The 24,281-nt window shown below is 43.9% G+C and overlaps 6 protein-coding genes across 8 annotated transcripts in view; 2 read left to right on the forward strand and 4 right to left on the reverse strand.

Annotated features, from left to right (window-relative positions):
• Positions 1-1,331, reverse strand: part of LOC128301918 (transmembrane protein 184B) — a 32,381-nt gene extending 31,050 nt beyond the window's left edge. The window contains exon 1 of one of the 2 annotated variants that reach the window (XM_053038591.1): positions 1,038-1,173. The gene's annotated coding sequence lies outside the window, so the exon portion shown is untranslated. Of the gene's footprint in view, positions 1-1,037; positions 1,174-1,229 lie in introns of those variants that run through there. The other variant, XM_053038592.1, reaches the window with a different exon arrangement.
• Positions 1,332-1,636: 305 nt separating this feature from the next.
• On the forward strand, positions 1,637-2,861 carry LOC128303895 (syntaxin-8). 2 transcript variants are annotated; one of them, XM_053040978.1, is made up of 4 exons: positions 1,637-1,673; positions 1,749-1,828; positions 1,902-2,431; positions 2,498-2,861. In XM_053040978.1, the coding sequence occupies exons 2-4, from the start codon at positions 1,797-1,799 to the stop codon at positions 2,656-2,658; spliced, it is 723 nt and encodes a 240-aa protein (XP_052896938.1). In that variant the 5' UTR covers positions 1,637-1,673; positions 1,749-1,796; the 3' UTR covers positions 2,659-2,861. The 2 variants fall into 2 exon arrangements, with proteins under 2 accessions (XP_052896938.1, XP_052896937.1); XM_053040977.1 differs by having other exon boundaries at positions 1,672-1,828.
• Positions 2,862-2,900: 39 nt separating this feature from the next.
• Positions 2,901-5,167, reverse strand: LOC128301116 (cytochrome b-c1 complex subunit 2, mitochondrial). The gene is made up of 4 exons (XM_053037441.1): positions 4,979-5,167; positions 4,617-4,759; positions 3,494-4,541; positions 2,901-3,424 (listed from the first exon to the last, which is right to left on the reverse strand). Exons 1-4 carry the CDS (start codon positions 5,021-5,023, stop codon positions 3,338-3,340), a joined length of 1,323 nt encoding a protein of 440 aa, XP_052893401.1. The 5' UTR covers positions 5,024-5,167; the 3' UTR covers positions 2,901-3,337.
• An 826-nt stretch (positions 5,168-5,993) lies between these two features.
• On the reverse strand, positions 5,994-9,078 carry LOC128304243 (uncharacterized). The gene is made up of 4 exons (XM_053041401.1): positions 8,759-9,078; positions 7,363-7,537; positions 6,781-6,864; positions 5,994-6,609 (listed from the first exon to the last, which is right to left on the reverse strand). Exons 1-4 carry the CDS (start codon positions 9,076-9,078, stop codon positions 6,247-6,249), a joined length of 942 nt encoding a protein of 313 aa, XP_052897361.1. The 3' UTR covers positions 5,994-6,246.
• Positions 9,079-10,917: 1,839 nt separating this feature from the next.
• LOC128303504 (uncharacterized) lies at positions 10,918-12,752 on the reverse strand. Its single transcript, XM_053040482.1, has 2 exons — positions 12,070-12,752; positions 10,918-11,884 (listed from the first exon to the last, which is right to left on the reverse strand). Exons 1-2 carry the CDS (start codon positions 12,505-12,507, stop codon positions 11,564-11,566), a joined length of 759 nt encoding a protein of 252 aa, XP_052896442.1. The 5' UTR covers positions 12,508-12,752; the 3' UTR covers positions 10,918-11,563.
• A 493-nt stretch (positions 12,753-13,245) lies between these two features.
• LOC128300214 (TOM1-like protein 2) lies at positions 13,246-23,952 on the forward strand. Its single transcript, XM_053036199.1, has 9 exons — positions 13,246-13,437; positions 14,467-14,885; positions 21,010-21,461; positions 21,543-21,635; positions 21,717-21,886; positions 21,952-22,440; positions 22,542-22,599; positions 23,357-23,407; positions 23,698-23,952. The coding sequence occupies exons 2-9, from the start codon at positions 14,816-14,818 to the stop codon at positions 23,947-23,949; spliced, it is 1,635 nt and encodes a 544-aa protein (XP_052892159.1). The 5' UTR covers positions 13,246-13,437; positions 14,467-14,815; the 3' UTR covers positions 23,950-23,952.
• The last annotated feature ends 329 nt before the right edge of the window (positions 23,953-24,281 follow it).

Below are 24,281 nucleotides of genomic sequence, written 5' to 3' on the forward strand. Positions count from 1 at the left end.
CACATATAGTTGCCTGGGCGAAGAATGCTAACATATGGTCGTTTACAAACCGATCCGTATGTTTGCAAGGAGTATAAATGTCATCCCTATTGACACTTCGGTACTGCCTGTAATCTCAATTCTTCCAACAGCTGGCTACTTTTGCACTCTTCGGAATCGAGGTTATTTTGGCACCCCCAGCGTGGGTAGATGACGTAAGTGTGCTCCCCTCCGCCACGCACACACTGGAACTTTCGTATCCTTTTTTGCAATAGCCAGTCAATTCTACATTAGCAACTTTATCCATAGAGGACAGAATTTTCATGCAAAGTATACAATACTAACCACATAACAACAACTGACGATGCGTAGCAATAAAGTGAAGTACTTACCATGCTTTTAATAAAGTTCGAGTGGCGTTCTCCCACGGATCGAAACTGTTTGAATGTCAGCCGAAAACAGCCTCGGGGTGCATTGTGATGGAATTTTCTTTGTACATGGCGTCACAGCATCTAACAACGTCCACTGTGTGCCTTGCCTGCTGTGTTGTGCGTTGTGTAGCAGCATGAAACGTTGTTTTTTTCTCCCTCTTCCAGGGTCGCCTCTAATTTACGTAGAAGGCGCAATCTGTGAGGAAATATGGTTCAGAAAATTAAGCCATGTTATTGTTGCCAATTTCCCAAACACACACACACACGCACAAACTACCCTTCAATCACTGTATTGCTTCTGGATGCTCCATAAGTTTTTCATTTCCGTATGGAACGAAACTGGTGCTTTTGTTGTTTGAACTTTACCAAACCACCACTACTCTCGCAACCAATGCCACAGAATACACGCATACTGCTGTGCTGCCAACGTCAACGCAGCAGCCATTGAGAATGATTTCAAGGAACTTTTAAGAGGGGGGCTGTTTTGGGGATCCCAGGGGTTTGTTCTTTTATTTTACGTTCAAATTACACTCTTCCAAGCTCTTCCACCTTGGAAAAACAGCACACACAGCAACACATTCCCTCATCTCACGCACTATTAGTGATCTTAACCAAAATAAATAACACCTTTCCTATGAAAAAACACTCAACAATACACGATTGACCCAGCACATTCACTATGACGGGGCAACCAATTCTGGTGAAGAATAGGTGTTATTGGTGTCTGGGCAATCACTGCAATTGATTAACGCTTTTCTATCCCACCACAGCACGGAACACACACGCAATTGCTACATTTCGATGCACTTTGTAACTAACCTTTTTCGGGACGAACGCAGCGATACAATATTGTGCAAACTTATGTGCGACTTACTCACATAAAATGGAAACATAAATTGGAACTGCAAAGCCACCTTCTCACGTTCGCTCGGAGAAAAATGTTGTGGGAACAACAACTGTCAAAATGGATTAAGGTCCATTTCAACCTAACGAAAGAAAATTTTGCAACGGCCACGGTAAGTGCTCATTTAGACCAGAAAACCAGGCCATTCTTCGCTTAATTGTTAGACAAATGAGATTAGAATACATGATTGCTAATTTTACCTAACTAAACCTGCGACTTTTAATTTTGAATACATTTTACGTTAATCGAAGTAGCGAAAAATGCAGCATTTTGACAGCTGGAACACAATCGACTGGAATTGTTACTTGGGTAAAATCGAGCTCCGTGTGACAGTCGAGCGGGTGCTGGATCGTTTTCTTGTATGTTTTTGTTTCTGCCTCTCGATCGCCTTATCAAAATAATTAAATTACTCATCATTTTCATGTTGTGCGTAGTGCTACCCTGCTGACCACACTTGTCCTATTCGGCTTTGGTGCTTCAACATGGCTTTAATTAACATCGACGGGGATCCTTGGTGAGGAACGAAATTGCGCTATAGATTCTCTTTATTCTATGTTTTGTTCTTTCATTGCCACCACCCTTTCAAGGCTGACCGAGCTGGATGCGTGCGAGAATCTGAGCAACGATATTCAATCCCAGCTAGCGGCACGCAACAGAGAAAATCAGCTGTCCCGCGAATATGGCGTCCTGTCCGGTACGGTGCGAGTGCGGCTGAAGCAACTCGGCAGTGAGCTGGATCAGTTAACCCGAAAGCTTGGGCTCATCTCGAACACACTTACTTCTGGGGAAGCCGAACGAAGGCAGCGCAGAATAGAAGCCCTACAGTCGAAGCTGATTCAATTACAGCGTCAATTCACGTACGTGGAACCGTCGGCCGCCCGGTCAGCTCTGTTTGAATCGGGTAGCAACAACCCTGCCCGAAGGACTTTTGCCGATGATGATGATGATGAGCCAGCGCTGATACCATCGCAAAGCAACTATACTGTGGCTGATTTACGCTCCCAGCAGACAAGGATTCTGGAAGACCAAAATGAAGGCCTCGAAGCTCTTTCCCAAGTGATTGCGCGACAAAAGGAGCTAGCAACGAGAATAGGCGGAGAGGTCGATCGTCATAATGGTAATTGCACGATGATTGATTTCTAATCACCAGAACTTTACAGAGATTTTCCTTTACCCATTTCAGATATCTTGGATGATTTGGCGCAAACGATGGAAACGACCGATGGACGAATAAATCGTGAAACGCACCAAATCGGAACAATCACCACGCAAAATTCTACCTGGGGCTATTGGATCGTTATAGGTCTGCTTTTCGTTGCAATTGTTTTAACCGGTATTTTCTGAGGCGTATGAGGCTCTTTGTGTACACATTTATATAACCGCAACTGCAGTTGTTATATCTCTTATCTAGCGTTTATCTCTGCCCCAGTCAATCCATGCAACAAAGTGTAATCTAATGGCAAGGCACGAGTATAACTATTGATTACACTCCATATCGCAATCTATTTTAACTATTACTGTACTATACGTGAATAATAAAAGAAACTTATTTACACGAAACAGTGTTCGGAAATTTTTTGAAACAACAGGGAAAAATTGACGTTTATCCTATTTATTGAATAAATTGTTTTTGCACCACGAGTGGGGTTAGCTTTCCTTCCATAGCCCAGTAAAACACATCCAATACATCGATATAGAATCAATCTATTCCTTGGTTTTATATGGTTATGACGATACCACTAGCCAATGCCGACCCCAAGGGGTCGCATATCCAATTAATTTCAATTTCGTTCTGTTGGGGGCGTCTCGTCTGTACGGTTTTGTCGTCGGATAGTTTTTAAGTTTGAATTATACTACAGCTTCTGCTATGCATAGTGCGTTTATGTTTCTCTGTGCCTGCGCTGGTTGCCACGTACAAATACGACATCGGAGTTGGTGTCCCACAGGATGAAGAAACAATAACAGTAACATTTTCCAGAAAATTTCCCTTCCTCTCTCGGCCGTGCTACTTCTATTTCGGGAATTAATGCAACTCACAAAGATGCGGCACGTGGGACAGATTGCCAACGGCACCGATGGCCAATTTGCTGGAAGCAACCTTCCTGGCGGCCTGAAAATGGGATTAATAATGTATGTGTCAATTTGATGTAACTCAACATTAGAATTTAAAAGCACTTACAGCTTGAACATCACCAGTGGTGACGGCATTGACGGCAGCAATCAGGTCATTCTTCTTGTACACTTGTCCTAAGACGACCGACTCTTCGCCCAGCTGATGGTGCAGGGAGCTTTGGTTCTCAGTAATATCAGCCACGGCCATAACGGCCAAAGCCTTACCGCGGGCCACACACGCATCGGAAACTGAGAGCGATTTAAGGGCCTTTACACCGGCCTCAACCGCCTTGCCAGCATCCTTCGCATTTCCAGACACGATGAATCCGAACATTCCATTATCGGAGTATCCGTTGAACAGAGAACTAGAGTTAACACCAGCGAGCGCCTTCGTGAGGGCACCATTGTTAGCACCACGCTTGGTTGCCGGGCCCACACCCGAAGCGAAGTGCAGCACCCAGAAGGCAGCAGCTTCGTTCAATGCCGTTTTCCAACCAACAGCTTGGGCGCCCACGGCTACGGCAGCGCGAGAACCGGCTCCTTCGCGACGCACTTCACCGGTGTTGAAGGTGGACTTATTATCGCCACCGGCCCCAGACTCAAGTGCAAGGCTCTGGGCAAAGCCAACCAGCAGCTGATGATCAACACCGACACCGGCAACGGCCGCACGGTTTGTGGTGCAGTTGGTCGCAAAGTAGTGCTGCATCGTTTCCGACGAATGCTTGCCGACCAGATAGTCTGGGCAGAAGACGGAATTGCCCAGTCCGTCTCGGAAGGCGGCCTTGTGCAGCAATTCGACGGCTTGGACTTCAGCCGGCAAACGGGCCAGCTCGTTGCGGATGGTGGGTACCAGTTCGGCCAGCTCCCAGGGCTTGAACACCTGGCCGGTGGCGGTAGCCTCCAGATACTTCAAACCAACCTCCAGCTGATCTTTCGTCACGGCAACACTGTACGATACCACCTCACGGTCGGCCAAAGACGTCAGGGAACCGCCAGCCTGCTGAATGTTGCGCGTAATGCCAAACGCGGTAGCTGACTTGGTGGAGAGACCTCCGGCAGCACGCAGCACGTGTGCTGCACCTAGGCTGTCGGCAGTTTCGTTGCGCGATCCGGCACTGTAACGACAGTCAAAGCAAAACATTCAATCAACGCATCGCCATGAAGTGTCGCCTGTATTGTATTGTACCTACCGGAAAGCGATAGAAATCCGGGACACAGGAGCATTCGGTTCCGCCGATGAAACGACCAGCTTGTTAGGAAGGGTGGTCGTCTGCACTTCGCCCGATCCACGGCTTGCAGCGGCAGCCTGGGCATGAGCGGCATAGCCACGGGCCTAGAAAAAAACACACCCACATTTCGGTCAATCGATCAATACTCTTGAATCACAGCAATTAATAATCCATCTATTGCAGTAAACTATTCTCCCGAATAGAAGGGCTCGAAGATTATTTCATCACGTAGAACAATTTACGTAACGAGATTTGACACTTCGCCCGCCAGCAAGGAAACATACGAAGGTGTGCAAAATTGCGGAATAGCAAACCAATCTTACCGCTGCAGCACGAAGCATCGGGGTTTTCGATGTAACGGATGCCATTTTTTCTAGCCCGTTTAGTTTTACTGGCTGGAAGGTGGTAGTTGGTCGGACTGCTTAACTGCGGCCACAGAAAGGATCTCCGGATCTTTTGTTGGTGCTCTCGGTCCGTCGCTTTCAATTCTTTTTTATTTCCAATCGGTTGAGAAAAATTGTCCGAAACGTCAGAAACGTCATTCGATTGATTGACAGTTGATACCAAGATAACTAGATGACACCGAAACTTTTTGCCCATTGGAAGAGAAATACAGTAGCGACAAATTGTTGATGAACGTACAAATATGTTAGTTTATACACATTATGCACATCTTCTCCATTCTTCTCTACTCATAATAATAATCGCGACGAACGAAGCTATAGCGGGATATAAAAATCCCATTACTCACATATGCCTCTAAGACATGGACTAAACCTCCACGAAATGTGACGAAACCTTCGGAGTCACGTTCGACAGGAGATAATCAGAAAGATTTTTAGTCCTGTTTGTGTGGAAGGACAACAAGGAGCCGCTGTAATGATCAATTCTATGAGCTGCACGGGCATCATCATCCTCAACTCACTCTCGTACAGCGAATAAGATCTGGTGAGCTGATCATGTGATTAGTAAGATACCAGGTCTATTTAAGTCGTCGTAGGCCCTCATAGAGACGTTGATGCGTACGATTGAACGGCTGAAATAATAGATTGGTAGAAGATAACGTTCCAACGTGAGTAGTTTTGAGGACTCCAGCAGCAAGCTGTGAATCGTAAAGCTGTTGTAGTGTCGAATAAATAACCAAGTATTTATGTAAGTGTAATTCAAGTAAGTGTATTCACTTGCTAGTACTACGGTAAATACAAAGTTATTCCGATGCGTATAAAAAAGCTTGAATTTACAAGTGTAATGCACTGATTTTATTTTACACTCTCGTAAATCAATAATTTCACTAGCAGAAATTACAATGGTTGCACCAAACGGAAAAGATTAAACGGAAGAACGGAAGAACGGAAGAACGGAAGAACGGAAGAACGGAAGGCGGAAGATGTTCTCTCAACGACGATCGAATAAAGAATGTATTTCTGCATGACAGTTGCGCAGCAAGCTGTCATGCCCAATTAACGGATTTACATTTTGACGTTTAGCGATCAGAACAATGATATACGACCGGTCATGATCCTACAGGACATTACAGCTCGGCTGTCCTGACCTAGAATTGACCTCAATTCTGACTACTACAGAAGTTCTCCTATGTTTCAGCACTGATAGCCCATTTCCTCAACTTGTCCGCTTCTAAAACGCCATCATATGCCATCTGCGTATTCTGACATCCTTCGACATCCCTAACAACGTACCTGTCGTGGGGAAGAACTTTATGAATTACGTAAGGGCCGCGGAACCTTTTGTTAAGCTTTTTGCTAACATTAGCCGTGTCTGTATATCGAATGGCAACTAACTCTCCTTCCTTAAAATTAGGGGCTGGTCTAGTCTTTCCTGCAACGTATCGTTCATTTCTGTCTTGTGACGCTCTAATATTTGTTTGTGCCTCGGAACGGAGATGACTGATATCCTTTCCTCCATCTTCTATCTTAGACTCAAGGAATTCGCGTAACTCATCTACAACCTCACCCCGCTGCTCGGTTCCGAAGAGAAGAACAGATGGAAGAAAATTCGTAGAACTGTGGACAGTATTATTAAGAGCATACTCGGCAGTGCGTAAGTGCAAGTTCCAATCAGAATGATCGGCGAGATCAGATAATTTACTTAATATGGGACGAATCACGCGATTAACACGTTCGACCTGACCATTAGCTTGAGGAGAAGCTGTAGCGTTTAATATATGAGAAATATTGTGAGATTCAAGGAACTCCTTAAAAAGGGTTGATGTAAAACAGGTCGCACGGTCGCTTATAATGCGCCTTGGCCTACTATAATAAGACATATATTGGTTAAGAATATCGCATACCTCGTGAGTATTAGTGGTCGCAGTAGCGTACAGTTTTGTAAATTTGGTGAAAGCATCTATAACAACCAGAAGATATTTCTTACGGGAACCGGTATTAGGTAATGGACCTAAATGATCAATATGCAGGGTGTCAAACGGCAAGGGTACTTTCGGAATACTGAATAGATTTCGAGCGTTGACTCGAGGTGGTGCTGAATAAAGGATGCATTTGATGCAATTTTTAATGAAAGTCTCAATTCGGGTTTTCATCTGAGGAAACCAGTAATGTCGGCGAATAGAATCAAAGGTCTTAACAGTGGCCAAATGGCCAATCTTTTCGTGGTTATGTCGAATAACATTATCCACCATCTCAAAGGGTACATATAATTGAAGAGGATTGACAGAAGATTGATGATATACTAAACCGTCTTGTAAGATAAATCCTTCAACGGAACCAGTTTCAAGTCTACGCTTCAGGGATTCAATAGAAGGGTCTCGAGATTGTGCAATCTGTAGTTGGAAATCCAGATCTAACTCACTGATAGCACCGATGGCTTCGGTTCGGCTCAAGGCGTCGACATGAGCCATGGAAGTTCCAGAACGATAATGAATAGAATAATCATAGTTTTCTAAGAATAGGGACCATCGAGCAATTTTTGCAGAGCCATTACGATTCTTTAAGGTTTCAACCAATGAGTTACAATCCGTAAAGATCTTGAGCGGAAGTCCATGGACATAGGTGTGAAATCTTTTAAGTGCGTAAATTACTGAAAGCGTTTCTAGCTCGTAGCTATGCAACTTTGCTTCCTCTTTCGAAGTAGTTTTCGAGAAATAGGCAATCGGATGAAGTTTATTATCGTCTTGCTTTTGTAACAGAACTGCTCCAAACCCAAATGAACTTGCATCACAGTGAAGCTCGGTTTCCCTTTTTGGGTCAAAAATGGCGAGGACGGGAGATTGAATTAGCCTCTCACGAAGAGCCTCAAAAGCCTCACGGCAATTAACATCAAAGTTGAAGGTAGCATCCTTCTGAAGGAGTTTGGTTAGCGGTTTAGCTATGCAAGAAAATGATGGAACAAAACGTCGGAAGTAAGAGAATAATCCCAAGCATCGTCTAAGTTGTTTTGTATTTAAAGGCATCGGGTAGTTTCGTAGAGCACTAATATGCCTGTTGCTTGGTCGGATACCGGAAGCATTTGCCTTGTATCCTAAATAATCTAACTCTTCATGTGCAAACTTGCACTTATCAATGCGAAGTTCAAGACCAGACTCCTTGATCCTTTGTAGAACAGCTTCTAAAGTTTTTAAATGAGACGGAAGGTCAACGGAAGCGATGATAATATCATCCAAATAGACGACTATTTTCTCTTCAGCAATAAATTCACGAAGGATCGAATTAATAAAGCGTTGAAATTCAGACGGAGCATTCTTAAGTCCAAAAGGCATTTTCGTATATTCATATTGGCCATCGGGAGTAACAAAAGAGGTGTAGGGAATGGAAGATTCATCCATTTGCACTTGATGAAATCCACTTCTCAAATCTAACAGACTGAAAAACTTCTTATTACAAAGGTGTTCCAAACAGGTTTCAATCAATGGAAGGGGGTAGTTGTCTCTTACCGTAATCTTATTGATTGGTCGATAGTCCACGCACATACGTATCTCTCCACTTTTCTTCCGAACGAGCACCAGGGCGGAGGCATAGGGAGAATTACTTGGTCTTATGATCTGCTCATCTAATAATTTGGAAACTATTTCCCTAACTTGGTTTCGTTCCGCATAGGAGAGTCTACGAGGTTTAGTGAAAATGGGGGTCTGGTGAGTGAGGTTAATCTTCATTTTATAATCTATCAGCTTAGTGCGCTGAATAGAATCGTTCAGGTAATTTTCTTTTACAATTGATAAGACAAGAGCAGCGTCCTTTGAACGTAATGAGGGACCAATGTCAAGTTCGAGCTCTGTTTCATAAACATCAATATTAGAAAGTTCAGTGGCTGCTACGCTTAACGCATCCTGGTTTGGTAATATAATTTCATTTCGAGGTGACTTCATGAAAGGGGTGGAATTCTTAAGGTACGTAAGGTAAATATTAAACGACGGAAGTAAATCCCTACCTATAATAATTGGCCAGGCCATTGATTTTTCAGGTAATATAATGAAGGAATGATTGAGAATCACTTCTCTGAATTTAATGCGACATATAACCTGACCACGGGTATAAAGATGAGAATTCCCAAGGCCACGATATCTGGAAGGCGTCAGTGCAGCTAGAAGTCCTACTGGCACTATTGATTCATTAATAAAGCTTACTGCGCTACCTGTATCAATTAAAGATTGGATTCCCTGAACTATCACAACCGGCTTTCCTAATTTTAGAAAAGAAATACTCACTTCTTGCAATTCGTCCAATGCCAAGACTTCAGGACCATTTACCGAAATATGGCTGGTCGCTTCCGGATAGGCAGCAGCATTTGCAGCAGTCTTAGGACAATTTTTGTGGGTGTGTCCCATCTGGAAACACTTGAAGCAAGCCCCTGGTGGTCGGTTGGGACGAGTGCAATTATTTTTGTGATGTCCAAACTCCGAACAGTTATAACATCGGTTAATGTTGGATGTTATACCTCGGCTGTTCAAAACAGGAGCTTTTTCCGGAACAGAAGGTGAGGTTGGTTTAAAGATTATTCGAGACCGGAGCGCTTCGAACTTTTTCAACATCGGCTTTAAATCTTCTACATTTGTTGCTATGAACCGCATTCCGGCAGTGAGAGATGGGTTACCCAGACCGTCGAGAATGATGTCGACCAATTCGGGTTCCGGAACAGGAGCACGACTGGCGATACGTTGCATATCCAGCACGTAACGCAAAGCAGTTTCCTTTGTAGAGAGACGACGGGATCGTAACTGTCGAAGTACGGTTTCAACAGAAGGCGGTACGCTTAAAGTGGAGATAAGTTCCTCCTTTAACTGTTCCACAGTAGAGGCACGAGAGGATTGGGCAACAATAGCCGCAGATCCTTTTAGCAGCCGGCGAGTGTGGACGAATTTATCCGCCTCCTTGACTCGATGCAGCGAAAAAGTGTATTCCAAGTCGTCCAGCCATTGTAGGATGCATCTCTCATCATCGCCCGTAAAGGGCTCGATGGTCTTATCCAGCTTCAAGTCAGCAACCGGTGGTGAATTACAGCCCGTCTGGAGTTCCAGTGCCTGGATCTTGCAACGCAATTCCAGTAATTCGATTCGTTGCTGAAGTTGCCGAATTTCGTCATCGGGAGCAATAGAGGGATCACTTTTGGCCATGGGATCATTTCCATTATGTGTTGCGGCAGCAAGAATGGAAGAAAGGCACGTTGCAGACGCGCCGGTCTGAGCGTCCAAAATGGCGTCATCGCGCTTTGTGAGTGTAACAATGGAAGCGTCCAAAATGGCGGACGAGCGCGTGGTATCAGCGTCGGCAACAGGTTTTTCGACGGATGCTTCCGCGTCCCCCAACGAAGAGGTATTAATGCCCATTACCTCGGAAAACAGCTTCCGAATTTGGGTGATGGTGACGGAAGGAGGAACCACAATCCCCGCGTTCGACAGGACGCAAAGCATTTCGTCACGAGTAGGCATGATGATAATGATGATGAAGCCAAGGCGGCACGGTGCGGAGGCACGAGGGGTATCCCACTTCTGAGATGTAATGCACTGATTTTATTTTACACTCTCGTAAATCAATAATTTCACTAGCAGAAATTACAATGGTTGCACCAAACGGAAAAGATTAAACGGAAGAACGGAAGAACGGAAGAACGGAAGAACGGAAGAACGGAAGGCGGAAGATGTTCTCTCAACGACGATCGAATAAAGAATGTATTTCTGCATGACAGTTGCGCAGCAAGCTGTCATGCCCAATTAACGGATTTACATTTTGACGTTTAGCGATCAGAACAATGATATACGACCGGTCATGATCCTACAGGACATTACACAAGATAGAAATTTTTATTTAGAAGAATTTAAATCCGTTATAAAGGTTGTATAATGTGTAATGAGTCATCAAAGAAAGTATGTGTTTCGACCGTTTCAATTTACGTAACAGTACATTTCTGCCAAGCTCCTGACCGTTTTGTATCGTACATAAACTTAATATTATTGTCACTTTTATTGGACATAATCATTAATAGTTTGTTGATTCACGATCGATGTTACTAAAAAAAATAGATAATATAGAAAGTAAGCTCATCTAATAAACAAAATGATACGAAAAAATCATTTCACGATAGCAATTCCTCAACACTTGCGCAATTGGCACGATTTGTTGAAAACTTTGATTCGTTGTTATTCATACGATCTCACAAATTGCGTATTGTTAAGATCGCCTACTGTACCTACTGTACTTCATTCGAACACAAGGCTATTCACCTTGCACATAATCTCTACTCCTTAATAAATACTAGCTCTCTTCGATGGCTTACATTACGATCAGCCAAAGCTGCATTCGTCATGCAACTACTCGAGGGTTTACTCTTGGTAAACTTTTTGATTAAATTTAGATGCTGAAGCTCGCAGAGCATTTAGCAACTCGTAAAAAAGTAATAAAACATGTTTGTTCTCCATCTCCTCAGGCAAAAGTTTCTTCCTAAAAACGTAGTCGTGATCGGCTCTTAATTTGAATGAAAGGTTTTCTTTGGTTATCGATGCCCTTGGTGTTTACATTAACGGCAGGCCTACGGCGTCGTTTTTGTTGCCACCTTTGCTCCATTACCAAGCAATCTTCCGGCGTGATGATCGGTTTCAAGGGACAATATTTGGCAGTGTGCGCATTCGTCCCAGTAGCATGGCAACGTGAGCAGACGAACTTTTGCAAAACAGGACATGTTACATTACCCCATTCGTCCTTGCAGTTGTGGCTTTCGTAAACTTCCCTGTCAGCACCATTATTCATACAGAACACACAGTGCTGCAAGAGGGGAGGAAGATAACTATATGAAACATTCATACGAAACAGTGCAATTGTTAATAGGTAGGACATCACTGAAAGTACGATACTAACACATTATGACGCACACTACACAAAACAACCAGTCGAAAACGATGCACAGAGGACAATGTTTTATTTATGAAAGCTCATGAAGAATGGCCTACCTCCAGACAGGTCACATTTTTATTTCTGTTTTTGCGTAGTTTGCATCTTTGTTTGAACTGATTGGTAATGTCCTGAAGAGCGCCGCATTCTGAGCCTTCATTAGCGGATTCATCTGTTTTCGTTGATTTATCCTCCGTATCCGCTTCCAATTGATTGTTCCAAACTTCGCTCATAGGCTGGCTGTTCTGTTCGCGTTGATCATCCTCGTACAGTTCGGAACTAGTACCGTTCGTATTAAATTCTTCCCAAATGTCCTCCACTGTCTTTTTCATGTCCATTTTTTTCGCATCAGCGATGAGCGTAGGAATGTCGAATTTATAACCCGACGTGTTCATAATGATTTGCGTAAAGTCCGGATACTTTTGTAAAAACATAATCACGCATTCAAGGTCGAACGATCTAGCGCCCTGTGCTGTCGCACATCGACTATCAGCCATTTTGTGTGCTTCGGGAGTTTTGCCTCGATGTGAACTCACAAAAAGGTACGCTAATTTACGCGTAGTTTTTGGCAAGAATATTTGAAACAATGGCGATTTTACTAACAAAAACGATGAAATAAAGTTAGTATGGAGTTATTGATCAACAATCACATTCACGAAACACGTTAAAATAAGACCACTGTCTCCAGGAAACGCAACGCATTGCAACATCACTACGCACGTACATCTTTAGTATGGCACGAGTTTTAGCAAACGCACTATCCCTTGGCGCATGGCTGTGTGCGTTTAGAAACGAAGTAGGCAAGGACCCAGGGTGCATTTTATTTCGTTGAGATATGCGAGGACATTCGATCGATCACCAAGGACGGTTATTAGACCTGATCGATTATGCCAAGCGAGTTTGTCGTCTATCTGTCACATCGCTTTTGACTCACTTTCTACTTAAATGTATGGCAGAAGTTATATTTTCTCTCACGCATCTTCAGAAAATGTAATCCTGGTCTGGAACGCATTGAAGAATCATTTTTCATAACAAAAAATTGAAGTACTGATTTTGGAAAATTGATTTCTTAATTTTTGGTATTTAACTCCAGTTTCTTTCCACGCGTTTTTCTACTGTGCAAAGATTTCGTTAAAAAATAATGCCTGCTGTTGACAATTGTTTGACGTTTTCGTTAAGGGATGATGTTTTCCGATTCGCTCTTTCCGAGAAAAGCAAAGAAACATCAGCACAAAAGACCATTCGTAGTCGTAGACGAGTTTTTCCAAGGGTTCCATAAAGTAAGGGTGACGGACGTGTGTGCCGCACTGCAAATTAATTCATTAGTGGGATCTTTAAACCCTTTCATTATTATTGTTTTGTTTGTTTTAGACTTATCGTTCTCGTTGTTCGACCGTACTTTCCATACGCAAAAGCGAATAGGAAAGGTAAAGAATGTTCGGTGATATACTAGCTGATTGGTGTGCTTTATTGGAGTAATTGCGTGGTGTTCGTTAGTAAAAAGTGCGAGTTATAAACCGTATGCCGGGAAAAATTGACCTGCCAAAAGCTATTGTGTTCGTGTGGGTGGGGCTAATGCAGATGCGCTCGCTGCAGGCAATAGAAGTTTTCAATTGCATTGAAATGTAAATCGTTAGCAGGAAGATCCATCGTCTATTGTGCAAAGTATCTTTCTGACGCCGTTGAGTTGTGTCCAAGAGCTGTGCTTGATTCTGGGTGTGCGTGTGCGTGCTTGCGCGCATACAGGCATTGGGCAGTGTGAATGATTGTGCATTGCATTGTGTTTTTGTTGTGACTACATTTCCATGTTTGATGTTTCGCGCAGTTTTGCGGCTAGTTGGCTTCCACGAATGGGCTAGAGTGAATCATCACAACATCGGGAAGTTCTATTGTACAACAGCGTCACCATCATCGTCATCTTTGTCTGCTCTGTCAAAGCTGCACGCATTTAAATGACAGTTTGTATAATGTTATTTTTTGCGTGACAAAATTAGAATAAATTACAACCTTTGGCATTAAGCTCATTAACAGTGTTTGCGGACAATTTGTGCGAAAAGTAAGCAAACAACGTTGTGCTGCGATATCTCACTAACAACACCTCCCTATTGCGTATGTATTTGCCTGGAACTATCAGGATCTATTTTTATTTAATCTGCGCAGTTTTTTGCGCTTTTAATATACACAAAACTTTGTGGTGCTAATCATATGTCACATCATCAAAGCAATCCAATTATGATGCATTGAAGGATGTGTCACTACAGCTACGAAGACTACCGGCAATATCAGTGCTAAGTTACGATTTATGCTTGTGCTTGGAAATGTATTCTTCTACTGCTGCGGAATAAAATACATGTTTTCCCTTCATATAATACTTTTCTCTTTCTGTGTGTGTTTGTGTACGTAAATGACGGTATGTGTTAATGCATCATATTGATCGTTTGTTGGTGCCGTTGCAGGTGACCGGAACCGAGTGAAAACTGTGTGCTGCTTTGCTTGGTGTTCGAGCCACGAAGCGCTTAGATAGTTCGCACTTATCGATTTGTCCGGAGTCGAACCGGAAAGAACCCGGCTAAAGAGAAGCAAAGAAAAGGAAAAACTTCCTACGTGTGTGTGTGCGTCTGTGTGTGCGCAAGTTGCAAGTGTGTCCTTGCTGCTTTTCCTGGCAAAGTAAAGGCGACGTGTTGTGTCCACCGTGAAAATTAATTCCTTCAGGGGGTGAAATCCCAACGTGTGTGTTGTTGTGTGCCAACGTCTACCTCCCGGATCTTCTTGCAGCGGAAGGGAATTCAAGGAGTTTCAGTAAAAATGACATCATTCTTCAACGTTGGTGCCCTCGGAGGCAACCCATTTTCGACGCCCGTTGGGCAGAAAATTGGTGAGTATTGCGTATGTTTTTGTAGGTATTTCATGCGTTTCCAGCTGTAAAGGAAAAACATCAACATTTCAGGCACTTTTGTTTTGCAGACGAAAGCGAACTGTATTTATGATGGTGGATAAAGGGATTATTAGGCCCGTTAACATAAACCCTCTTCAGAGGTGCGATAAATACACGTCATGCTGTAAACCCTAAAGAGATTACACCGAAACGGATCGAAACCGGACTTCGAGTGAAAGTCCACAAGGCGGGCCGAATCACTTTCCCCCCACGAAATGCCCATTAGCCATGGAAAGGAAATTAGAGGAAAATATCGTGGCCCAGCAGCACCAGCCCCGTACATTGACATCACATGATGATGTAGTATTGACTCTCCGGTGTATATTTTAGATGCGCTGGCGTTATGGGTCACTGCATGTTACGGTTCAGGTGGATAAGCAGCACTATCTGTTCATACTTGAACGCAAGACGCCCACCACCAGATATCAGATAAGCTGTGCGGTTGAGTTGTGACCGTAAGTGGGTAGTGATGGGAACGTCATATGTTTACGCTGGACACGATAATGATAAGGAATATGAAGCGCAGCAAAAAAAATCCGTTCTCTACGGTGTAAACAGTGACCCATCGTGGGCGCGAAGATGAGGATTTGCCGGAACAAATTAGACAACAGAACGCAAAAGCAGCGATGTGTGTTATTTTTTGTGCACTGGAACTGGAACTTCTCACGGATTCAGTGTTCTTGCATTTGCAAGTCTCTTTTGCGGTTTCCGAGCAAGTTGGCCTTAACGCGCGAAGCCTTACAAGTACGAACAACGCAGCCCAGTTGCGGGCACCGCGTTTTCAAGAGCTTTGAAGTTTAAACGCAACGCCACGCACAGCATAAAAAGACTACTTTGACGTATTTTGTGTGGTTTTCAGTGTTGTCAGCGCAAACCGGCTTGCTTTAATTACAAAATAATTTCTTTTCGAGATCGAATTTCCACACGCCCGAGATGGGCAAAATTGACAAACAAAAAACTGGGATTGCATCTGGATCTGGGTCCAACATTTCGGAACCCGTTTCGGAAGGTATGTTCGATCGGAGTCATCCGGAACTGTAAGAATCGTTTGGCGTTATTGAATTCCGTCTGGAACTGTCGGAATCCTATCGAATCAATTGGTGGCTTCCAAATTTTGATGTGCGCTCACACTTGATAAGCGGATCAACGATTCCCGAAGTGTTCTGCTGGGTTAAACAGCTAAAGTTGATAAATCCCCTGTGCTCTTATACGCCTCGTGACGAACAGGGTCGCTAGTGGAACCTTCCTGGTAGGGCTTCCGTCCTTGACCCGCTGCTCGAAAGTGTCAAGAGCGTTGGCGTCCTCTGCCCGTATCGTCCAAGATTTCATAGAGGACTATCGGACCTTTCAGACTCTGATAAATGCTGCATTTCGTATCTTGCTTCGAACCAAGGTAGTAGAACTCGTGTACTACCTCGAGATCGTTGCCGTCAATCGGAATTCTATTCGTTTCCGACAGCATGAATTTATTGTTGCACCGGCAGACCATGGTTTGTGTAGATAATTTTTGCAATTAGGCATGTAAAAGAAGAAGAAAGCGATTGAGAAACAAAATGTTTCAGCCCATGTAAGCAGATTTCGGGCAATTACTATTCTGAACGGTTCCAATGGTTCCGGACGCATTCGGCTATTCCATTTGCCATTGCCACGGAACAGGTGCGCTCTAGGTAATCCATCACTAGTAACCATACGAGCGTTACTACGATCAGAACGCTTTATAAATACAGCCATTTGAGGGAGTGAATCAATTATGATCCAGTATCCGGATCGGATTGGATCGTTCAAAAAATAATACTCGCAATAATAGGTATTTGAACCGCAAATAATTATAATTTTACACCTTTTTCCAACCCAACAGCGTATGGCTGTGGAGACTTGTTGCGATCGATCTTATTCTGGACTTTTTTTTATTCACTGAATTACGTTCGCATCACTCACAGCTCTTGCAGTGAGGAGTATAAGATGATCGTTAAGCAGGATAAGACCAAAATGAAATAATAATTAGATAAAGTTAGACGCAATTAACGTCATGCAAGTCGAAACCGTTACTTGCGTCACTTGCTTACATAAATCCGTACGAGATTGCGCAATTTACACTTATAAGCGTGAAGAAATTAAAAATGTTCCACAAACCGATGGAGGTTTTGTGGCGGACGATGTTTGTTACGCGCTACAAATGTGCAACCCAAAGGGCGTATTGTAAAACAAAAACTGATGCTGGTCCCTGACGATTTTATTAACCGTTGGTGCCAGTGGTGCTGGTGACTCACGGCACGAATGATTGAGCCCCATTGAAACATTAGTCGGAAGTGGGCGGAACGACAAAAGATGTGTGGAATTCAAGGTGGAATCCGGGCACGGGCAGAATATAAATAAAAAAAACTCCACTAACGCATTCGGTCGGTGTAAGTGTTGTGTGTTGGCGGTTTAAACTGCATCTGTTTCTGTTCCACTGCAAACAATAAACAATTGCCCGCGACGCTGCTCCAATGGATCGGCCACCCGTAGTGTGGGCTGGTCTCCGGGGTTAGGTGCAGGGCATGATATTCCCTGCACGACCGGAAACCCATCCCAGCCAACCAATATCCCGGCCTCGCGCGCGCCGGTGTTTATTTCCCGGAATTAAATACACACGTTCACTCCTCCAGTGCGCGGCGGTCGCGACAGACGGATTTTGGGAACAAGTCGCGCGGGTGGTGTAATGTTTGCTCACCGTACGAGGAAGAAACCTTAGTAAATGAAACCATTCTCAACTCCATCCCACTGTCCTTTCGGTTAACACATCAACCTTTGGGGATAGGGGAGGCTTTGCTTGGAAAATTGATGACCTCCTCCCAGTCTGCCCATACCGCGAGCGGTTAAAGGTTTTCCTTTGCTGCCCTGTTGGAACCGGCGGGAGACCCAGACAGGAATACGATGCAATGATGCGTGAAACGCACGATGACTGGCGTTCGAACAACAACAACACCAGTTACAGTTGTGGACATGTTTGTGTAATCGGCGTACAGGACGACACACACAACTATATTGAACCGAAGGCAGCGCGTTCGCATGTTATTAAAACTCGAAATCTCTCAACCTAATTATATTGAAGTGCATCGTAACGTAAAAAATGGGTTTTTATTAAGTTAAATTTATGAATTCTTCCCAATTCTAACTAGCATCATTCGTCGCCCTTTTTCCTTATTTTAAAAACTACCTTTTATCGGTTTAAGCTTTCGTGTTCGAAACTCTGAATTTTGTTAATCAAAACGCTGTCAGTTTTACATTTTTCTTCTTATTCAAAACATCTTATGTATGATGACAAGAAATGCTTATAAAATTAGGGGGAAAAGTTCGTTTTTTTGCTCGATCTAACAATATTTTTTGAGCGGGAAAACGGGAGAGATTTAACATAAATATTGAACTGTTGTCATATGTTCATAGTTCATCTTTTTAAATAGTCCCTGAATAACTTTTTTTGCCGTTAACCAAAGTATATGAATCACTTAACCAACCAATAGGACTGATCAAGTATTTTTTGTACCAAAAAAAAATAATCGAAAATATATCCCACGACCGAGGGATTTCCTTTTCCACAGTTATGTAATGACCTTTCATTTGCTTACCTTACATTTATAACCGACACTGTATTATTGGGGCTTTACCCCTCCCCCCCAACCAGTGTTGGCCACCAGTTGAGCTGCCTGATCACCCATTCCACTCGGCTCCCGTTCAACCCACCGGGAGGACACGCAATGCACGTGTCCCTTTGGTTTCCTTCCTTCGCCCCCCTCCCCGCACGACGCAAAGGAAATGATTTACATAATTATTCACCGGCGACAACGACGCGACCGCTTCAATTATTGTCATTGCCCGCGCACCGTCAAGTGTGGCAAGAAGTTGTGGCGTTCCGTACCGTGCCATTGTGAGCTCAATTTGAATGTGTGGTTGTATTATTACTGTTTGCGTTTTCCGCACCGGGCACCACCACCATTTGCTGGAAGGCTGCGGGAAGGGAAAACTGGTGGGATAATAATGTTGGTGCTAATGTTTATGGTTTTATTATGGTTTCATGCTGTTTCGCGCGAGTTAAGGTACAGAATGGGGGTGATGTGTGGGAGGGGGCTAGAAAGGGAGACCGAAAGAGGAGGGTGATATCTATCATAAAAATCAAGTTAGAAAATTGGTTTAGGGTGTACCGATTGGGAGAAAGCTTAGAAAAAATACACCTGCGGAGTGAGCTATTACCATTAACCGTTTGGATAACGTCTTTTAAAAAACGATTCCAAATTTGTTCCAAACGCAACGATTGTTACTAGCATTATTAGGGCATATTCTTCGATCCGATGTTTTTGCCCTCAGAATTCATAATATTTTCTCACTTCAATGTCTTCTGTATCTAAAAAAAACATAAATAAGTACGGTACATAAGAGGGGAAGTTACTGTTCATAAAACTGCACGCCATCGCTCATGCTCCAATACTCTGTACCGCGGCTGCACACATGGATGGTACATGATCACTCATTCACTTGCGCACTACTGATCGTTGGTTGAAGCGTTACTAATGTTCTAAGAAAAGTTACCACAGACAGAGAGTGAACAACAAAAAAAAACAACAACAAAAGGGAACTCCCAAGGGGGGGGGGGGGGGGGGGGGGTATCACGTTGTGCCCGTTGACTGATTTGATGAATCTTCCAAGCGCAACGCAATCTGCTTTCTTTACATAATGATTTTATACACACATAATAAAACATGAAATGCAACGACGCTACTCTCTGGTGGAGATCGATTACGATCGTGCCGTGTTATTGGGGTTTAGGGAAAGAGTTTAATCTTTTGCGTACAACCGCCACACACTCATGCCATCCATGCTCTACTAGTTTAAGGTTGTGATATAATGTTGCTTTATCTCCCCAAATTTTATAACACGGACACGATCGTGGCAGGTTTAACTATCGGGGTAAAAATGGGTGCAGATAGCAGTGTTGTTTGGTAAACAAAATACGCAAAGTAAGGGCCGGTTTTTGCTGCTGGAGCACTGTACAGTTGCGGTGGGAAAATTCCCTATCGCATAGAGCACCTTAAAGAGGCCATTAACAACTTACACGATTTAATCAATCTGTTTCGCAGCTTTCGTAAACAAAGATGATTCACAGCATTAAATGAAAGATACGTCCACACACGCTCTCTTCCTCATATGTTTCTACTCCAAATTACCAATTCCAAACAAAAATTGAGTGTGTGTGGTTTTTCGGGCACTACCGGCTACGCTAGAGTAGAGAGTCGCTCAGGTCAGGCACAAAATCTACCAGCAGCGAATGTACTGAGGCGCTGACAAGCAACAATCGCCTCCTCGTCGATGATAAGCACACAATGCCTCGCGATACCCCTTTGCGGGCGGTTTCTAATGGATTGTTGCTTATCAGTTTGTTCCGTCGTCTAATGTGCATTCTACCATTTCTGACATTTTGTCGTCTGGGAAGGGCACAAACACACTCACTCGCGCACTTCACGTTAAGGTTGGCTCGTTAGAGGTTACTAGCCACGCACATGAGTCATGATGGGTTCGTTGCTGGCCTCCAAATTGCAATGATTGCAAACAGGCATAATGTTTACCATTAAATTGGCAACTTTGTTTACCATTGGTATGGCCATGGCAATGGCGAGGTGGTCTATTAAGCGAAGATTTTCTTTGTTAAACAAACACTTTGCTTGCTATTACTTACTCAGAACGATGATGAATTTTTTTTAACAATTTGTTCGTTGTTCTGCGTCTCCTTAAATGACGAATGAATCATGAATAATTTGGTTACGTTTCAAACTCGTACAGGGTTTGAAGTTGAGTCAAGCATTGTCAATTGTCAAGTCCTTGATGATCGCTGTGTCCTAGATGATGATTGATGTCCTAGATCAGGGGATGTCCTAGATAGTTGGAGACCATTTACACAGAGGCTGAAGGCTCTCGAGGGCCGCAGTTTGGAGACCCCTGTCCTAGATTGATAAGATTAGATGATAGAAGTATAGATGTTGGTATTTGTACTAATCAATGTTATCCAACATTTCTCAACCTTCTTCCACAGAACAAGCGACAGATGCTAGTCTGGCCTCGGAGAACTGGGCACTCAACATGGAAATCTGTGATATGATCAACGAATCGTCCGACGGTGCCCGGGACGCAATGAAAGCGATTCGCAAGCGACTGACACAAAACGCCGGCAAGAACTATACCGTCATCATGTACACGCTGACGGTGCTGGAAACGTGCGTGAAGAACTGTGGCAAAGCGTTCCACGTGCTGGTCGCAAACAAAGAATTTATCCAGGAGCTGGTGAAGCTGATCGGTCCCAAGAACGATCCACCGCCGATCGTGCAGGAGAAGGTGCTGAGCCTGATTCAGATCTGGGCCGATGCGTTTCGTTCCCAGCCCGACCTGAACGGTGTGGTTCAGGTGTATCAAGAACTGAAGAATAAAGGCATCGAATTTCCGGCGACGGATCTGGACGCAATCGCACCGATTTACACACCGCAAAGGGTAAGATTTATGCGGGGCAACTGTTAGGTAGTGGAACTGCAACTGGAAAATGATTTGTAACTTCTCGCCCCTTTTATTCAGAGTGTCCCCGATGGTGCTCCAGCACCGGAAACGGTTAACACTCTACCGGTTTCTCCACATCATCATGCCTCACAGACGCCGGGATCGCCAGCAGTATGTATTGCGTGTCCTAATTGTTTGTCTCCGATTATTCCTTCAGCAACTGATTTTTAACTTCTCCCTAATCAATTCCAGATGCCTCCACCGTCATCGATGTCGCAAGATCAAATCGCTAAACTGCAATCGGAACTAGATATTGTGGCCATGAACATGTCCATTCTCGGGGAGATGCTTACCGAGCTCAAGCCGGGGCAGGAAGATGCAACCGATTACAAACTGTTAAACGATCTAACTTCTACTTGTCGGTATGTTCCCTTCTCACCCTGACCGCTTCCCGCTTCATGCTCATGCATTTGCTCGGGGTTTTCAGGGAAATGCAAAGCCGAATCGTCGATCTAATCGGCAAAGTACAGCACGACGAGCTTACGGCGGAACTGCTACGATTGAACGACGAGCTAAACAATCTGTTCCTTCGGCACGCCCGGTACGAGAAAAACCGTGACCCGAAGAATGCTTCCAGTGCGACACCATCCGCCATCCTCGGCGCCGCTCTCGGGGCGGTCGAAATGCGCGATCCATCGTTGATCGATCTGAGCGAGGAAACGGGCGCTAGCGGTGGTGGTAGCGCACACGCGAACGTCAGCTCGCAACTAGCTGGACTAAGCCTCGCGGCGGCCGGATCAACGGCAACCGCATCGTCACAGCTGGCCCAACTAACGAGCGTCACCGCTCAGTCCGGTTCGGCGATGGTAGCGAAATCGCCGAACAGAACAACCACCAAGGCTGGCAGCAACATTCCACCGGACGTCGTATCGGACGAGTTCGATATGTTTGCCCAATCACGTAACAACACCACCGGGTAAGAAGGAGCGCTTGCTAATGTTCCGTTTTTACGGACCTCGTTTTCATCGTAAACTAATCCGTTTTATTACCGTTTTGCTTATCCAACTCCTATTCTAGTGATAAAGAACCTTCCAGATTAGATCTTTTGGGGGCGACTGCAGGCAACACAGCTTTGGTAAGAAACGCCGTGTCCCTATTTACTCTGTGCACCTCTTTCCCGGTGACCCTGAGCGTCATCGAATCGTAGTCGTATTTTATTTTCCCACTATTCACTGGCTTATAAAATCTTCTTATTTATGATTATGCTGTAAATGTTCAACAACGAACAAACAGTTTCGGTTCGTTTTGTCTCTGTAAAATATTTTTCCCTTACTTTTAATACCAACAGTCGCTATATTGCCTGGGTTTGTTGCTTGTGTCGATACGTTTAGATACGATTTATTTAGTTTTGAATTTCTAGTACATTTCCAGTACAAAATTTAATCGCCTTACCTTCAGCAAACTATACTCAAAGTCTTGTTTTGTTTGGGTTTTGTAATGATTTTGATTGGATAATTGAACTTTTTGTTTTACTATATTATTACTTAAAAATTCTTTTCATATCATTTCCATTGTATTTATATGGCTTCATATGTGTGCGCGTCTATTTTCTTTTCTTTTACTATCGTCTTGTCTTTTTCCTTTTATCTTTCATCTTTCTACGTACTGTACTGTTTGTAAACTCCCCACGAATCGAATATTTGTAAAACCGAAAAAAAATTCCAACCAAACCGACCATCAATTCCGAAATGGCTTTTATAACTGATCCTTGTTGATGGCGATGCATTTTTCCGACGGGCAACACACACACACGAAAACAAACAAATCAAAACGCGACATACAAACTGCAATAAATGTTACACTGCAACCACCCGTCCATCCATCATCGGCAGGGCACGAGGGAATCGGAATTTGACGAGATTGAACAGTGGCTGGGAAATCCGGTGAGTATACTGATGAGCGTGAAATTCCCATTTATGCTAGTTCTTCTAATTCTTGCATGCACGTGGGGAGCTGTAGTTTGGTGTAGATAAAGAGCGTACGCGTGTGTGGTGTGTACTTCGTAGCGTTGTGTTTTTTTTGTGTACCCCCTTATTTAAAATAAACCGTAACATTGCCGCACCTGTTTTCCATGGATGTTGTTGTTCTGTGAATGTTGCTTGCATGCAACGGGTTGCTTGTTCGCGTAAAGCATAGAATTAACTCTTACTCAATTTGTCTTCCCTCAATACAGGATGATATTGACCATCTCGAGGCGCAAATGGCGGCCGCCGGAGCGATGGGTGGTGGTGATGGTGCCGGTACCGGTACCGGCACGGAGGAAAGCTTAACGAGCAAGGAGTTCGAAAAGTTCCTTGCCGAACGGGCGGCCGTTGCTGAAACCTTACCGACGATCAGTAGCAACAGCAGCAGTAACAGTCCGGCAACCACCGCTAAAGATCGCAAGAAAAAGACCGACGAAACCGATGGTCTGCTAGCGCTGTGAGGTGCTGTGTGGAGCATGGAACGTTCTGGCACGAACCATGGACGATAACCAAGAGGATTGCGGGGCATTTGTGCAACTTTGCCCAACAGTTGTTTTTTTTTACATTTTAATTCTGTAATTATTGTTTAATAATTCTACTTAGTATTTTCCCACCCCCGTTTGTGGTACTAGTTTTTGTTTTGTTTGTTTGATTTTCACATTAAGAATTTCCATAGAGCTTTAGAATGCGAGAATAGAATGTTGGATGAAAATATTTAGCAGCAAAAAAAGCAGCCAAAAACAGCCCAAATTGGAAAGTGTTACGGGAGCCCCGGGCACATGTATTGTTGTCA

This window comes from Anopheles moucheti, chromosome 3, assembly GCF_943734755.1.
Source record: "Anopheles moucheti chromosome 3, idAnoMoucSN_F20_07, whole genome shotgun sequence".
Lineage (NCBI taxonomy): Eukaryota > Metazoa > Arthropoda > Insecta > Diptera > Culicidae > Anopheles > Anopheles moucheti.

Excerpts from the sequence above, each read along its gene's own strand:
- LOC128301116 (XM_053037441.1), bottom strand. The coding sequence starts at position 5,023 with ATGGCATCCGTTACATCGAAAACCCCGATGCTTCGTGCTGCAGCG. Across the intron at positions 4,760-4,978 it reads CGATGCTTCGTGCTGCAGCG|GCCCGTGGCTATGCCGCTCA; the intron begins GTAAGATTGGTT and ends GTTTTTTTCTAG. Across the intron at positions 4,542-4,616 it reads CGGATTTCTATCGCTTTCCG|TGCCGGATCGCGCAACGAAA; the intron begins GTAGGTACAATA and ends CTGTCGTTACAG.
- LOC128304243 (XM_053041401.1), bottom strand. The coding sequence starts at position 9,078 with ATGGCCTGGCCAATTATTATAGGTAGGGATTTACTTCCGTCGTTTAAT. Across the intron at positions 7,538-8,758 it reads AAGATTAACCTCACTCACCA|AACTTCCATGGCTCATGTCG; the intron begins GACCCCCATTTT and ends TTATCGTTCTGG. Across the intron at positions 6,610-6,780 it reads AGGTCGAACGTGTTAATCGC|TTACGCGAATTCCTTGAGTC; the intron begins GTGATTCGTCCC and ends GTTGTAGATGAG.
- LOC128300214 (XM_053036199.1), top strand. The coding sequence starts at position 14,816 with ATGACATCATTCTTCAACGTTGGTGCCCTCGGAGGCAACCCATTTTCG. Across the intron at positions 14,886-21,009 it reads GCCCGTTGGGCAGAAAATTG|AACAAGCGACAGATGCTAGT; the intron begins GTGAGTATTGCG and ends CTTCTTCCACAG. Across the intron at positions 22,441-22,541 it reads TCACGTAACAACACCACCGG|TGATAAAGAACCTTCCAGAT; the intron begins GTAAGAAGGAGC and ends CTCCTATTCTAG.
- LOC128303895 (XM_053040978.1), top strand. The coding sequence starts at position 1,797 with ATGGCTTTAATTAACATCGACGGGGATCCTTG. Across the intron at positions 1,829-1,901 it reads AACATCGACGGGGATCCTTG|GCTGACCGAGCTGGATGCGT; the intron begins GTGAGGAACGAA and ends CACCCTTTCAAG. Across the intron at positions 2,432-2,497 it reads AGAGGTCGATCGTCATAATG|ATATCTTGGATGATTTGGCG; the intron begins GTAATTGCACGA and ends TACCCATTTCAG.
- LOC128303504 (XM_053040482.1), bottom strand. The coding sequence starts at position 12,507 with ATGGCTGATAGTCGATGTGCGACAGCACAGGGCGCTAGATCGTTCGAC. Across the intron at positions 11,885-12,069 it reads AAAATGTGACCTGTCTGGAG|CACTGTGTGTTCTGTATGAA; the intron begins GTAGGCCATTCT and ends CCCCTCTTGCAG.